The 15,158-nt window shown below is 56.9% G+C and overlaps 1 protein-coding gene across 1 annotated transcript in view; it reads left to right on the top strand.

Moving 5' to 3' along the window:
• The window catches only part of PTPRF (protein tyrosine phosphatase receptor type F), a 379,820-nt gene that overhangs the window by 336,130 nt on the left and 28,532 nt on the right, over positions 1–15,158 (top strand). The window contains exons 16-21 of the mRNA XM_029046831.2: positions 139–717; positions 1,553–1,650; positions 6,877–7,130; positions 8,170–8,257; positions 10,580–10,792; positions 13,098–13,252. Of these exons, the coding sequence (XP_028902664.1) occupies positions 139–717; positions 1,553–1,650; positions 6,877–7,130; positions 8,170–8,257; positions 10,580–10,792; positions 13,098–13,252 (1,387 nt within the window). The remainder of the gene's footprint in view (positions 1–138; positions 718–1,552; positions 1,651–6,876; positions 7,131–8,169; positions 8,258–10,579; positions 10,793–13,097; positions 13,253–15,158) is intronic.

Here is a 15,158-nt window from a genome sequence, read left to right as displayed (position 1 = left end):
GGGTTGGGGGCCGTCATGCTCCAGGGCCAGACCATGACCCCTCAGCCCAATTGAGAGTTCAGCCAGAGGGGCTGGGAGGAGGAAGAAAGGAAGAGGAGGGTGGGACTCCCCTCACGGTGGGGCGTGTCTGTCTTTCAGTCCCAGGCAGACCCACCATGATGATTAGCACCACGGCAATGAACACGGCTCTGATCCAGTGGCACCCGCCCAAAGAGCTTCCGGGCGAGCTGCTGGGCTACCGGCTGAAGTACCGGCGGGTGGACGAGGAAAAGCCCAACACCATGGACTTTGGCAAGAACGACCACCACTTCACGGTCACCGGGCTACACAAGGGCACCACCTACATCTTCAAGCTGTCGGCCAAGAACAAGGCCGGCCCCGGCGAGGAGGTAGAGAAGGAGATCGCCACCCAGGAGGACGTGCCCAGTGGCTTCCCCCAGAACCTGCGCGTGGTCGGCCTCACCACGTCCACCACCGAGGTCACCTGGGACCCTCCGATGCTGGCAGAAAGAAACGGGAGGATCACCAACTACACCGTGGTCTACCGGGACATCGACAGCCAGCAGGACCTCCACAACGTCACCGCCGACACCCGCCTTACCCTCACCAACCTCCGGCCGGACACCACCTACGACATCAAAGTCAGAGCCCGCACCAACAAGGGGCCCGGCCCGCTCAGCCCCAGCATCCAGTCGCGGACGGTGCCGGTAGACCAAGGTGCGTGTGGCCCGGAGGGAGTCCGACCCCAGGCGTGGCACCTGCGGCGGGATGGGAATGAGGGCTCCTGCTGGTGACAGGTTCATTCATTCAGTCGTATTTATTGAGCACTTACTGTGTGCAAAGTGCCATACTAAGGACCTGGGAGAGTACAGTATAAAAACAAACTGGCACATTCCCTGCTCACGAGTTCACAGTCTAGAGAACCACTAGAGGTGGCTCGGGAACCCGAGGGTTTAGTCCCCACAAAGTCTCCCACAGCATCCTCTGGAGCGTGACATCTCCGATGCCAGCAAGGGACCGGAAGGGTGCCCAATGGTGGTAGCTTAGCGGTCTGTGTCGTCTCACCTGTTCTCTCTCTCGCTCTCACTCTGTTTTTTGTGTGCATGCTGAGCTAGGGACAGGGACCGGGGCAGCACCTGGGAGGCAGGGCCATTTGAAATGGTAGCACCCAGGAATCCCTGCAGCTGGGCAGCAGAAGCCCAAGCGATGAATTTGGGGCAAGCAGAGGAATAAGATCAGTCTCCTCTGGGGCTACAAAGCCCGCCGCCAAGCTCACGTCCGCTTGCTGGGTGGAGAGTCTCCGTTACCCTGCTGCCATCACTGCTAGTCATTTGTCTCTGATCTCGACAGCCCTAAACGGTTCCCTCTAGGTAGGGGGGCACGGGGCGCGGTTGGGAACGCGATGACCCTGATCTGCCGGTCGAGCCATTGCTCCCCCCACGGAGACCCGGCTGGGAAGTGAGGGCTGAGTGGGAGACTCACCCCACCTGGTTGTGGGGTCTTACTCGTTTTCGTGTTCCCTTCCCCCGGCCCCTCCTTGTGCTTCTTCCAGTGTTTGCCAAGAACTTCCGAGTGAATGCAGTGATGAGAACCTCTGTGCTGTTGAGCTGGGAAATGCCCGATTCCTACAAATCCGAGATGCCTTTCAAGGTGAGAACGGTGGGGCCGGCTGACCGGCTGGCCGGCCGGCGACGCTGCTGCCCCGGGACCGGCAGTGACCGGACATGACAGGCCGCCCCATCCTTGACGGGGAGTGGAGGGGGTGGGAGGGCGGTAGAAGGGAAAGCCCATAAGGTTGGGGCTCTTGGCTTCTAACAGCAGGAATGTGTGGTCGTAGCCCCTTTGGAAAGGGGAGAGGGCAGCTTCAAGGGTGAGGTAAGGCAAGTCAGAGAGTACTTGCCTCTCTGTCTTCACTGTCGCCGGGCAGTCAGTCGTACTGCTGGGAAGCCAAAGGCACTGTCCCTCCGAGGTGAGTGGTCTGATGTTCAGGGTTGTTTCCGCACCAGGAGATTGGTCTGGCCGTATTCCCCAGCAGGCAGAGAAGGTTGGGAGGTTGATCCTGAGTCAGAAAGCCACTGAATCCCTAAGGATGTCCCCTTCTTGGCCTCCAGGACCAACGTCCTCCCTTCCTCGAAGTCAAGACCAGTGACAGGACCTTTACCCTTTCCTTTCTCTACCTGTTGTCTCCCAGGACCTAGGTAATGCCACGTTCAACTCTGCGTCTGTTCCAGGAAGCTGGTGGGGGTCCCTTCCTCTGAGAACTGGGAGAAGCGTAATGGTAGATCCCAGAATCCTCTGTCCCCATCTGCCCCCACCACCTCCCAGGCCACACCTCGGGGTTCTCTCCTCCAGAGGTCATTTCTAGCCTCTGCTGGACTGTGCTCCACATTCCTGTAGTGGAGACAGATTGAGAGGTCCCCCACCCTGGAGGCAGCGCTAGTGCTCAGTGACTAGAAACACTCTGGCAGAGATGCAAGGTTGGCAGTGCCCTGAGGCCACCCCAGCGGGTTATCACCAAGATGGAGGTCTTCCAGGGAGAAGCATGAAGAGCCAGCCTGCAACCCTGCACTGAAAGCTTCCCGGTCTTCAAGGCCAGCCGGGCATTCAGGCCCTCCCAGAAGTCAATGAGGCAGAAACCCCCTAATCCTCTCCCTGCCCGAAGCTTATCACTAACTGCTGCTGCTCCGCCTGATCAGCCCCCGCCACTTCTCCGGGAGAAGAGGGAGCTCTCATCCACAGAGCCCTGCTTCCAAACATGTGAGGTTTAATCTCCTAACCCACCCTCGTTAGAGGCAGAGGGAGTCAACCAAAGCTGTCTCCACTGAACTGGGCAGCGAGGAAAAAGCCTGAGATTCAGAGAGATAGGGCCATCTGACCACCTCCCTGGTTGGACATTATATTTATATACATATAATATACATTTGTATATTTTATATACATATAGAGGCAGATATTAGGGCATTTGTTAAGCACTGTGTGAAACACCGTTCTGATCTCTGGGGTAGATGCAAGTTAGTCAGATTGGACACATTCCCTTTCCCACATGGGGCTCAGTTTTAGAAGAACGGGGAACAGATATTTAATCCCCATTTTACAGTCAAGGAAACTGAAGCCCAGAGAAGTTCTGACTTGCCCAAGATCACACAACAGGCAATTGGCAGAGTCAGGTTTAGAACCCAAGTCTTCTGATTCCCAGACCCATGCTCTTTCCTGTAGGCCATTCTCCATACACTCAAAGTTTCTCCGTGGGAAGGATCCCTGGCATATCAGAGTTCAAGAGCAGGGTCCCCAGGGTGGGAGGGAGCCAGATTTCACTGTTTGCTTCTCAATCTAAACTTCACTCTCGGCGGTCTTCCCCACCCCCAGAAAACCTCCAAGGAGAGACATGGAGAAAGCCCCAGACCTGATATTTAGGAGGGGGAAAATGGGAAGTGATGCCACGTATGCCTTCTGATTGCCACCCAGGGTCACTATCTGCCATGGCCTCAATGGGAGAAGGTCCAGGGGCAGGGCTTGGGCCTGGGCCCCATCCTCTGCGGGGCCTTAATCAGGGTCATGGTAGTGGAGTACTGTGCTTCTGAGACTCTCTGAAAAGCCGCTCCCCTACCTAGTCAGTTACAGTATTAAGCGCTTACCGCGAACCTGTCAACAGCATCAATTGAGCACCTACCGTGTTCCGAGAGCACTGTACCTGGCCCCTTGGCAGAGTACCATAAAGGTAGTTGATCCCAATTAAGACTGTGAGCCCCATGTGGGACAGGGTGTGTGTCCAACCTGATTACCTCAAATCTAGCCCAGCTCCTAGACCAGTGTCCGGCACATAGTAAGCACTTAATAAATATCATATCATTATTATTGGCAGGGATAAGCTTGGCCGAGAGGAGACATGAGCCCAGAATGGCCTCCCAGAGTTGGGCCTTTAGCAAGGCTTTGAAGATGGGGAGGAGACAGGAAAGATGAGAGTGAGGCCCAGGGAGTAAGTTAGCTAGAGAAGGATAGTCCTACGCTAAAGGCTGGGATCAGACACGGTCTGTGTCCCACATGTGGCTCACCAACCTAACAGCTCCATCTAAGTACCTGCTTCCGGCAGGCGCTGGAAGATTCTCCGCTTTACCCGACCTTTTGTCGTCTGCCTCTGCTGGCGGGAGCCCTGATGCACCACCAGAGCAGATGGCGTTAGATGGCACGAGATGGCGGCATGGGTGCCAGTGTGCCGAAGACCAGTCGTGCGGATGGGGGATGGGGAAGCATCTCTGTGGCTCCAGAAACCTCTCATTTTGCCACCATTCCCAGGCAGGCAGGCGGGAGGCCAGAAAGCGACAGGGTTTTTGACCGAAACACCTCGTTTATGTATGTAACCTTCAGGCGTCTTGTGTTTCGCAAACTAGGTTCACCTCCTTTTCCACTATCTTTTTAATTCAGACGCATGGGATGGAGGCCGGAGCCTAATAATGCAAAGAGCATGGTGGATAAATCTCCTCGGGAACAATTAGTCTTTATCTCTACTCGATAAACAGTCTCCAACTAAATCTACATCCCAAAGGGTGTCATCTTCCACTTTAACAGATTTAATTAAAGCAGATACCGTTCTGATTGGGAGCCCAGCAGCCCATGCAGAACCTTCTGATATTTTTATTGGTGACGAACTGAGACCTTTGGAATTTTCAGTGCTAACAAATCAATAATTAGGGTTTCTCCGCTCTCCAGGGGATTTCTAGGGATTCATCTGGCCTTGGAGATAAACTCCTGACAAATGGTGGCCTGTTTGTTTTTTTCTGTGGGAGCGTGACGCTGGGGAGCTGCCTTGGAGACTCAGGCATTGAAAACCAGATCTGCTCTGGGGCCAGGTTGGTTAGGGGACTGGATGGTAAAGAGGAGAGAGAAAGAGATCGAGACGATGGAGAGGGAGCTGGGGCTCAGGTGGTGGGCTAGGAGATGAGAGACCCGATTATATGTGCTGTGATCCGTGAAGGCCCCTGAAGAGGAAGCAGATTGCAGCGGGCTGTGCCTGAGGTCCGAGCAAGGCTGGGTGAAAGGACGGGGGCGGGGGCCTTCCTGGCAGGGTCCCCGGGCTTTGGCTTAGGCTGAGCTGCCCAAGTGGAGTCCAGGGGATGCCCAGCGATGCCTTCCAAATTCTTCTACCCGGGAACAACTCCAGAGAACTCAGAGTAGTCTTTCCATGGACCTTTCTATCTTTTTGGGGGTTGGCATCCCCCCTTGGAGTCACCAGCTCTGGGTCCTTGCTTATGGGATCCTCAGCATCGTACTGATCTGATCTGGTGCTGAGGGGAGGGTGTCACGTGAATCTCGGAGAGGTGATGCAGAATGATCAGACTGCTCCTTCAAAGGCTCAGACTGTGCCCCACTGTCCTGACCAAGGGAAGGAGAGAGAGAGGAGGTCTGAACAGCCTGTTTTCCCCAGGCTAGAAGACCTTGTGGCCGAGCCTTTTCCTCCTGCCCTCCCTCTCCCTCCCCACCCTCCCCACCGGGATCAGCCATACTGCAGAATCATCTCCTAGGAGAAGCAAGGCAGGGTCTTGTTACCCCCTTGGAGAGTATGGACTCACCTCCCAAGACCGGGGCATTTCAGTAAGAATAGCACCAGATCATATACATATATATATATGTTTTTCTCTTTTTTTTCCCTCTCTCTCTGTCCCCTCCCTCCCCCACACACAGTCCTTAAGGCCTTTTTCCTGATTGCAGGAGCTTCTCTCTTTAGTTTTGAGGGCTCTCAGTCTGAATTCTCAGTTGCTCCTCGATGGTGTACTTTCCACTGGTCGTGCAGGCAGGCCCCCGAGCAGCCCCCCACTGTTGCCCAATCTGCCTAGTACCAGTGATCCGGTGTCTGAAAACTCACCAACTCACACAAGGCCGGGACCAAGGCTGCTGTTTGGGGGTATTGCTTCCTTTTTGATTGAATCTGGACTTTTTTTTAAGACTTGGTTTCATTTCTTATAGGCTCACATTAGTTTTTATGGCCGTTTCTAACTGTATAGTAATTTTCCTGTTATAGAGAGGGCCTTGAGAACGCACGCACACTCTCTTTCTCTCGCTCTTCCTCTCCCCTCCCCGCTCTCTCCTGGGGAGTCATTACTCATTACAAGCCACCCTCCATCACAGTCTTCCCCGTGCTCTCTTATGATCATCTCCTGCCACAGCGTTCATCTTCTTGCCCCATTCCTGTCCACAGCCCAGCCCTCCACCAAAGTCAGCTAGCTCCTCTGGTCTTCCCCTTGCACACTTTGTGCCCCTCATAGCCTGCCTTCTCTGCTCCTGTCCTTCTCACCTTCTCCATCCCTAACCAGGGTCCTGGAGAGCAGGTGACCCATTCCAGATCTTCCTTTTGATGGGGTGGGGGGAGGGAGGGGCATGTGGAAGAAGGGGGCCCTGGTGGCTAAACATTGCACTGGTCAGGGCAGGGAGGCTTCAGGTGAAATTACCCCCATTTCACCTCCCTCCCACTCCAGTTCTCCTGTACTCATCTCTCTCTCTTTCTCTCTCTCTCTCTCACACACACACAGACACACACATCTGCGAAGCAGCTGGCTGAGGGGGTCATTGAAGATGAAGCTGAGCTTCCAGAAGGGCTCTTCGGTTTAGGGTTCATTAGGCTGTAACTGCTCTGCATCCCTCCAGCCTGCTTTCCCCCTGAAAGCCCCCCCACGAGCCCCGAGGCTCGGTGCGCTCTGTGACCATAGCTGACGCTTCTCCTCCTTTGTCTCTAAATTCAAGTCTGTTTATGGAGCGCACGCAATCCAGGCCACCTGGGGTTGGACCTGAAGCCAAATCACCCTGAACGCCGCTTTCTATTTTGAGTGCCTCTCTCCCCAGCAGCCGCCCGGGGGCCTAACGTTGCCTCCTCTCCTGTTCCAGATCCTGTACAACAGCGCCAGCGTGGAGGTGGACGGACACTCAATGAAGAAGCTCATCGGCAACCTGGAGCCGGACACCGAGTACTCCTTTGTGCTGATGAACCGGGGCAGCAGTGCCGGGGGCCTCCAGCACTTGGTGTCCATCCGCACGGCCCCCAACGTGCTGCTCCACAAGCCGGTGTCCAGCAACAAGTACATCGAAGATGGACGCTTCACCCTCACCCTCCCCAAAGTCCAGACCTCTGCCTCTGTCAGGTATGGCCGCTCTGACCGCCCCCCTCTGCCCCGGCTAGGAAACGGTGCAGGCCAAGCGGTCACTGCCCTCCGCCAGCAGCTGTCCCCGGTCTAGCACACAAAAACAAAGCCTGTTCCAACGTGAAGGGGGTGGGGGCTGCTGAGTGAAAGCGGCCTGTAGCCATGGGGGCTGAATCAACGTTACCCCTGGCAACACCCCTCGCCATCTTCATATCCACAGCTACCAGGGGAAGTGAAGGAGATGGGACAGACACAAGCACCCCCATGAGGAAAGTGGGACACAGGAAGGGGGAAGGGACTTGCTAAGAATAGTTAGGATAGGACCATCCCCCAAACCTGTTGCTATGGGTTGGTGGGGAAGTGAGTCCCCCCAGAGGCAGGAGGAGAGATGAGATGACTTCGGTGGATGATGCCCCCCATGCCCCCACCATGGAGGGGGATTTGACCATCTCCAGTGAGGGACCAAGGTGGTCCTTCACCTTCGGCCCAGACTTCCGGAGGGCCCCTGGGCTCAGAAGCCATGCCGAGCCCTGCTGTGCCCGCTGGAGAGGCTGAAGCGTCTGGATGTGTCAGCAGCCAGACCTGGGGCTTTTTGGGTGGCCTTAGACTCTCCCCACCTCCGGCTGCCCGCACCAGAACGCAGCCACCTTCTGAATAAGACACGGCCTGAGAAACTGCAGGGGCTTAGAAAGGAAGAAAGAAAAAAAGCCATTTATACTAGACCTGCCCACTCGAACCTCGGAGGAGCTGATTTCAATCTGCCTATGCCCTCCACTCAGCTCCGAAAGCATCTTTCCCAATATCTATCTTCATTAGCTTAATGATGACCTTCCGTGAGAAATGTCCCAGTCTCTGGGGTGGAGAGCAGACCCCTTCGCCACCCTGGGTCCTCTGGCAGTCAGCAGGAGGGCGACGGCCTGGAGTTTGCCCGGCCTGTCCCCACGAGGGCTCTGGGGCCTGGCCTGCCGAGGGTGGGAGGAAAGCCTGGGGGCGATCCCTGGCCTGACTCATTCCCACTTTTTTGGTTTCCTCTGCCCAGGAGCTACTACATCGTGGTTGTGCCCCTCGATCGCAGCAGCAGCCTCTCCACCCTAGGGAAGTCACCTGATGAGATGGAGCTGGACCAGGTAGGGGTTTCTGGCAAGCTGACACTCTCTGGGGAGGGAGAGCGAGCAGGCAACTTGCCTGCCTGACCTACCTCACCTCAATGTGCAGGTTGGGAGGCTTTGGGGAGGGAGTTCTGGTGACCGGTGGGAAGAGTGGTCATGTTATCTGAATGATTTGTCGACGCATGGGAGAAAACTAGGTGCTTTGGCCTCTATTCACTGGCCCATGTGGATGGCATGCTCAGTGACCTTCACAGGCTTTGTGAATAGTCTGTTTTGTCTGACCTGGCAGATCCCAGTCAGAGGTGGGCTGAGAAGCTGACAGAGTTAGGTGGTGGTACGCGGATAGGACGAGGATGTGGTCATGGCAGGTGGGGCAGGAAGAGAAGGAAGGAAGGAAGGTCAGATGCCTGGGAACAGCTGAGCCCGAGAAGAGCAGTTCAGTGGCTTGATCCTAACCATGGAGGGTAGAATCGCTATTTCATAGGCTCTGGAGTGCCCCCCACCCACCTCATCCTCAGTCAGACTAAGGAGTGTCCTCAGGGTCTGCTTAGGGATGGAGTTGCCTGGTCAGTGGCTGTTTCTCGCCTGGGTCCAGGCCTGGTTTGAAGCCTCTCTCCAAACCAGCCAGCCAAAACCATAAACCTTGAGCTTCCCTGGGCTGTTGGAACCGTCTCGTCAAGAAAAATTGAAGATGGCAAACAGCAACTCTCTTCCTTCATCCACAGCCTGTCATTTTCCCCTCCCCACTGTCCCTGGGCCCTGGGGAACAGCTAGGGCTCAGATTGTCCCAGCCTCAAATGGTCTTCGGGAGCCTTGGGGCAGTTCCAGGGCAGTTCTCAAATCCCTAGACGGCATCCTCCAGACAGAGAATGACCTGTAACCGGTTCGAATTGTCCCGGGCCTGGCCCAGCTTAGATCCGTATGCCCTGGTCAGGCCAGAACCGCCCTCTGTGTGTGTGCAATCCCTTGCCGGCGTCTGCTGCCTCTTATTCCTCTCACTGCGGTGGGGTCTCCATCCTTCCCGAGAGTCGCTCATCCAGGCGGGACCGTTTCCTTCAGCCTCTTCCTCTGTTGCCTCATTCAGGGAAGCGTCCAGGCATCCCTGGCAGCACCCTGAGGGGCAAGGAGGCTTCTAGGGTGGCCCGGAGTGGGGCCCGGGAGACAGGTCGGGGTCAGGGTGGGTGGTCGGAGCCACCGGGGGGCCAGAGGTGGCCCCGGGGGGCGGCAGTGTAGCTGAGCTGCCAGGCGGCCACAGGGATGCTGCCCTGCCTCGTCTCGGTGTGAAATGTATTTCATGCCCCCATCTTGGCTGTAAATTAGGATCTCTGTTTGGAGCCTGACATTCATTTTTATTCATTAGAAAAACATCTTTAAACATCCGAGTGCCCTGCTTCTCGGGGTAATTGAATTTTTCTCTGTTTAGATCCTTTGGCTTGAATTTGTAGCTGCCTATGAAATTTGCCATTTTGCTCTGAACAGCCCATGAAATCCGTTCTCACCATGGGTGAGCCTCCAAAGCCCCGTGCAGCCCGATGGGGCTGCCAGGGTGGGGGGCTGGGTAGGGGGCGAGGTGGGGTCTGGGCTGAGTCGTATGGTTCAGTAGCCCGTGAACTCTCCACGTGCTCCCCTTAGCCCTCCGCCCTCTGCCCTGGAGCCGGGTTTAGCAGTGCAGGCCTCCTCGAATGTCTCAGTGTTGGGGGTGCGAAAAGCCCCACCCTGATCCCGGTGTCCCTCTTGGCCCCAGTGCCAGGGAAGGGACGATGACTTCCAGACGGCAGTGCAAGACCGCAGGGATGGGGCAGGCGGGCTAGAACAGGGTGGTCCTTGCTGTTTACGGACGGGTCAGGTGCATCGGGGCTTCCGGGCTTCCCCAGCCTGAAAGCCTCCCGAGCCCGGGCAGGGGACAGAAGGGGAATCCAGGCGGGAAACTGGACAGCGGTAGCAGCCGCGGGCTCCCTTCCCTCACTGCCCAGGTAGCACCGGGCTGGGCAGCGGCAGAGACCATCCCTCCGTGACTTTATAGGCCAACTTCCCAACAGTTTCACAGACAGGCACGCTGACTGACACGCAAGCAACTTGGCAGCACGGAGAGGGGGCACGAAGGAACCGGATTCCCTCAAAACTGAATCTCCTGAACCTTCTCAAGCCTCCGCCCTGTGTTTGACGGCAAGTGACACCAGCCCCCCAACCCCCTGTGCCTGGGGTCTCACCGCACAGCCCCCAGTGGGCAGAATGCAGGAATGAAGCCATAACCTCTTTCCTGCTCAGTTCAGAAAAACTTCCTGGAGGAGGGGGCGTTTCAGGAATTGTGTCCTGATGGGCTGTGTTCTCTACGCGCAGTTGCTGGAAGCCATAAGCCAGGGTGCCCAGGCCCGCCGGCAGAGGCGCCAGGCAGACCAGCTGAAGCCGTACATCGCCGCCCAGGTGGACGTGCTTCCAGAGACCTTCACCCTGGGAGACGAGAAGACCTACAAAGGCTTCTACAACAAGCCGCTCTCTCCGGACCTGAGTTACCAGTGCTTTGTGCTGGCCTCGCTGGAGGATGGGGACACGGTGAGTGTTTGCCCTGGGGAGAGCCAGTGAGCGGGAAGTGGTCCCTGGGCGGCGGCGCCCCTCACTGCTGCTGCTGGTCATGGGAGACAAGACTCCTGTGGGACTGAGGTTCTCTCCCGCCCCCTTCCCCCAAACCGGGGACCCCATGAGGGAGCAGAGAGATTGATTCTGTTTCCCCAGGATGAGAGAGGGAAAGCACCAGGGTCCGAGGGCCCGGGGTGACCAGAGGGGTGAGAGCAGAGGAGCGTAGGCCGGTAGGCGGCTCCCATCGAGAGAGCCTAGCCCCAATTCCGACGTGGAGGCTCTGGCCTTCCCACCCGTCAGCAGCCGCAAGGACAGCGGGAGAGATGGTCTGCCGGAGGTGGGTGGGGAGGGGCCGCCTGGGAAGGCCCAGCCGGGGCGCCTTCCCAGGGTCGAGGGGGCCCGGCGTGCGGCGACCCTATTGTCGGGAAGCTCAGTACCGGATTGGAACTGAGGCTCCGTCGGTTCTGATTGTGACCATATCTGATGGGAGGGCCCGGAAACTGGGGCGGGAAGCCAGGATGAGGAAACAGAGAGGCCCTTCCCCCTCCGGGATTGATTGGGTCAGGACCTCCCCATCTGACTCCTCTTGGGAGGAACGAGGAACAGAGCGGTGTCCAATCACCTCTCCAGTCCAGTAGGCCCAAGTGGCTGGGGCATGAGTTTGGGAGCAAACTGGTGCCACAGCAGCCGGGAAGTAAATAACGGGAGGTAATAAAGAGGCTCCAGGTCTCGCGCTCGGCCCCCTGCTGTTGCTCGTTCCTTCAGCCTCATTTACTTGCAATGCCTCATTAGGACTGGTCAAATTCTTCATTACTCATCCAGCCCCTGTGTCTTCCACCCAGGCCGAGGGGCCGGTGGCAGGGAGAGAAGGGGCGAGAGGGAGGGATGGGCTGGGCACAACGAGCCGGGGGGAGCTCAGGCCAACACGGGGGTCCAGCCCCTTGCACGTCCGGCTAATACGGCTGCCCTGAGGGGGTTCCGGGATGATGGCATGGGGGCTCTAGGGTCCAGGGGGGTGGGTCCTGGGCCTATCCAGCTGCAGCCTAACTGGGTTTCTCCGGGCCCCTGGATTTCAGTCTGACCTGTTTCCCAGCGAGTCACTATCACCTGGTCCCTGCAGCTGGCGGCCCAGCCTGTGTGGGGCTCCCGACAGCAGTGGTTCTGGGGCAGTCAGAGGGTGGGAGAGGTCAGAGTTTGCCCCCCCCCAGGCAGGAGGCCAGTCCCCGAAGAGATCCCTGGCTCCAGGAGCCAGGCAAGAGAGCAGGACGAGGTGTGAGGAGGGGAGAAACAGGGCTTCTAGCATGACGGTATCTCCTCCCGCCATCCCTGCTTAAACTCTTGATTTCTGAGCATTTTTAAATGAGACTTTTGGGGTTGAGAGTCCTCAGAAACACACCCCCAGGAACCCCAAAAAACTCTCCTGAGCATGCCTGGGGCCAGCTGGGAAGCAGCGAGGTGAGGGGATCGGGGCAGCTCTGACTACTAATAGGTGGGCAGGCTCCGTCTTCGCAGGGACCCAGGGATGCCAAACTGTTTGGAGCCGCCCGGCTCCACACTGATCCCGCACTGGTTCTCTGCCCGAGCCCGGGGATTCCTTCCCAACAGCCTGGCCCTGTGCACAAGGGAGGAGGAGGCGGTGGCAGTGGTGGCCGGAAGGAATCTTGTCCTTCTCCTTTGGGAACGAACCTCTGGGGAGCCACTTTTCCCGGACAGCAGAGGACCCTCACTGAGGATTTTCCCTACCATCCGTCCCAGATCCCTGAAATAGTTCATTCATTCATTCAATAGTTTTTATTGAGCACTTACTATGTGCAGAGCACTGTACTAAGCGCTTGGGATGAACAAGTCGGCAACAGATAGAGACAGTCCCTGCCGGTTGGCTTCGTTGCTTAGAATTTACCACCCAGTCCTCTAGACTTTAAGCTCATTATGGGCAAGGAAAATGTCTGCTAATTCTGTAGTATTGTGCGCACCAAAGCACTTAGCACAGTGCTCGGCCATCATAGTAAGCGCTCAGTAAATACCAGAGATTGATTGACCGGGGCAGTTTTCAGTCTCCTGTACCTTCTGTGTCTGCCCCAGATCCATCCCTTTCCCGTAGACCTGACCAACAGAGGCAGGGAAAGGCCAAGAGGGTGAAGGAAGTCGAAGGCAACAAACCCCAGAAACCTTGCCCAGGCCTCTCGGGGGCTCTGGACCCCTGCTTCAAACTCATAGGAGCTTCCTCTCTCTCTCTCTCTCTCCTCGCCTCCGCCTCCATCCCCTCCCCGTGGCCCTGCAGAAGCGATACGCCGCCAGCCCCTACTCGGACGAGATCGTGGTGGAGGTGTCAGCGGCCAAGCAGCAGGACGAACCAGAGATGCTGTGGGTGATGGGCCCCGTTTTGGCCGTCATCCTTATCATCATCATCGTCATCGCCATCCTCCTCTTCAAAAGGTGAGTCTGCACAGTGGGCCTTCCATCTGGAGCAGGGGTGCAGGGGAGGGTGTTCCATTCTCCCTTCTCCAGCCAGCAGGGCTACCTCGGTGGCCACTAGGCAGGATGGGTGACTGACTGAGGGCACCGTACCCTCCCCTCCTGGGGGTCCGTTCTGCTGACTGCCCTGCAAAGGGTCCAGCTGGGCAGATTCCGCCGAGACTCTCCTCAGCCCTTCTCCAGAGGAGAAGCGTCTGCCTGACGCGAGCCTGGAATGAAGCTGGGGAGCGGAGCTGAGGTCACATTGAGTTGGCATTCAGGGTGTCTTCCCGTCAGCCTTATTTGGGTTCTTTCCAGCCTAATTGCTGTCTGGCGGGGCCCTCCTAGAGACCGTGGTTGGTTTGTTGGTTGGATGGATGGGGTCTATTGTGAGATGGAAGGCTTGGGGCCAGGGGTGATGCACTCCTGCCACCCCACAGCCTGGGGCTCTGAGGACAGGAAGGAGCCCACTGGCAGCTTGGGACCCTGCCTGGTTCCCCAGCCCCACGAGAACATGAAGTGGAAAGAAGTGACTCTGTGAGCGGGCCAGATATACGGCCCCAGCCCAGAAGAACCTCGGGCCCGGGTCGGAAACCTGAGTTTGGGGGTAAAGCCGGCAAGGGTTTTCCCAGGGAACTCCAACTTGGGGGAACCGGGTCAGCCGATCCATCGCATCCCTCACTTTTGGGGGCAGGAGGGGATGTGCCGGAGGCTGCAGGTCCCAGAGCAGGCAGGGACCAACACCTCCCAGAGGTCGGGCTAGAGTCGGGAACCCAGCGCCTCCCACCTTTGTCTGTGTACGTTGGTGTCTGTCGCCGGAGGAGGGGAGGACGCTGACGGGCTTCTCTCCGGCCCCGTCTGTGTGGCTACGTCCTGTCTGTCCTGTGCGTGTGGAGTGGGTGCTTTTCCGTAACAGTGATGGCTCCTCTCTTCTGTTTTTGCTTTTCTCTGGATCTAGTAAACAAGAAAGGTAGGACTCCGTTTTCTCTTCTCACTTTGTCTTAAAGTTTCACCTCTGCTTTTTTTTAAAAAAAAATCAACACCGAATCTCCCCCATGTCCCATACCCCCTCCCCTACCAAGTTTCTGGGAGGCCAGGGAAGTGGCCCGAGGCCGGGGCCACGAAGCCCTGAGCCGGAGGCAGCCGCCCGACGGAGAAGGAGCCTGAGGGCTGAAGGGCCCTTGGCAAACCCAAGATCACCTCTGGGAGAGTATGGGCCAGTGGGGCCAGGGTGGTGGGTGCCACCTCTTGGAGCCTAGGATACTTCGGGTGAAGTAAAGATTTCCAAGGCTGTGGATGAGCGCGATTCTGGGAAATGGTCCATATAGCAAATAATAAGTGTGATGTTTATTGAACGCTTTCTGTGTGTCAAGCACAAGCACAAACGCTAAAGTAGATTCAAAATGATCAGTTTAGACTCTGTGTCCTGCCCTCCATGGGGCTCACAGTCTAAGGGGGAAGAAAAACAGGTATTTAGCCCCATTTTACAGATTAGGAGAACTGAAGCCCAGAGAAGTTGTGACGGGTTCAAGTCACACAGCAGGCGTGTGGCAGGACTGGAGAAGCCAGGAGAACCTCCTAGGCTGCCACAGTGCTTGGGTGTAGAGCACATATCCCAGAGCCTCTCAGACGGTGTACTGAATCGTAGACTTGGGGGACAGAGAGGAGCTCCAGAAGAAGAGGCCACTTAGGTTGCAGATTAGAAATGAGGAGTCCAGTTTCCATTTCCTCACCGAGTCACTCTGGCCCTAACCCAGTCTCTCCTGGAGCCTCAGTTTCTTCAGCTCACCCCTGCACTTTTGCCAAAAGCTGTCCTAGAAACAGGTCCAGGAAATTTTCTGCCCCAGCCTGCTCCTAGAACATCCTCTTCTCACCTCAACCATCTCCT

This window comes from Ornithorhynchus anatinus, chromosome 18, assembly GCF_004115215.2.
Source record: "Ornithorhynchus anatinus isolate Pmale09 chromosome 18, mOrnAna1.pri.v4, whole genome shotgun sequence".
Lineage (NCBI taxonomy): Eukaryota > Metazoa > Chordata > Mammalia > Monotremata > Ornithorhynchidae > Ornithorhynchus > Ornithorhynchus anatinus.
This window is presented reverse-complemented; position numbering and strand designations above follow the sequence as displayed.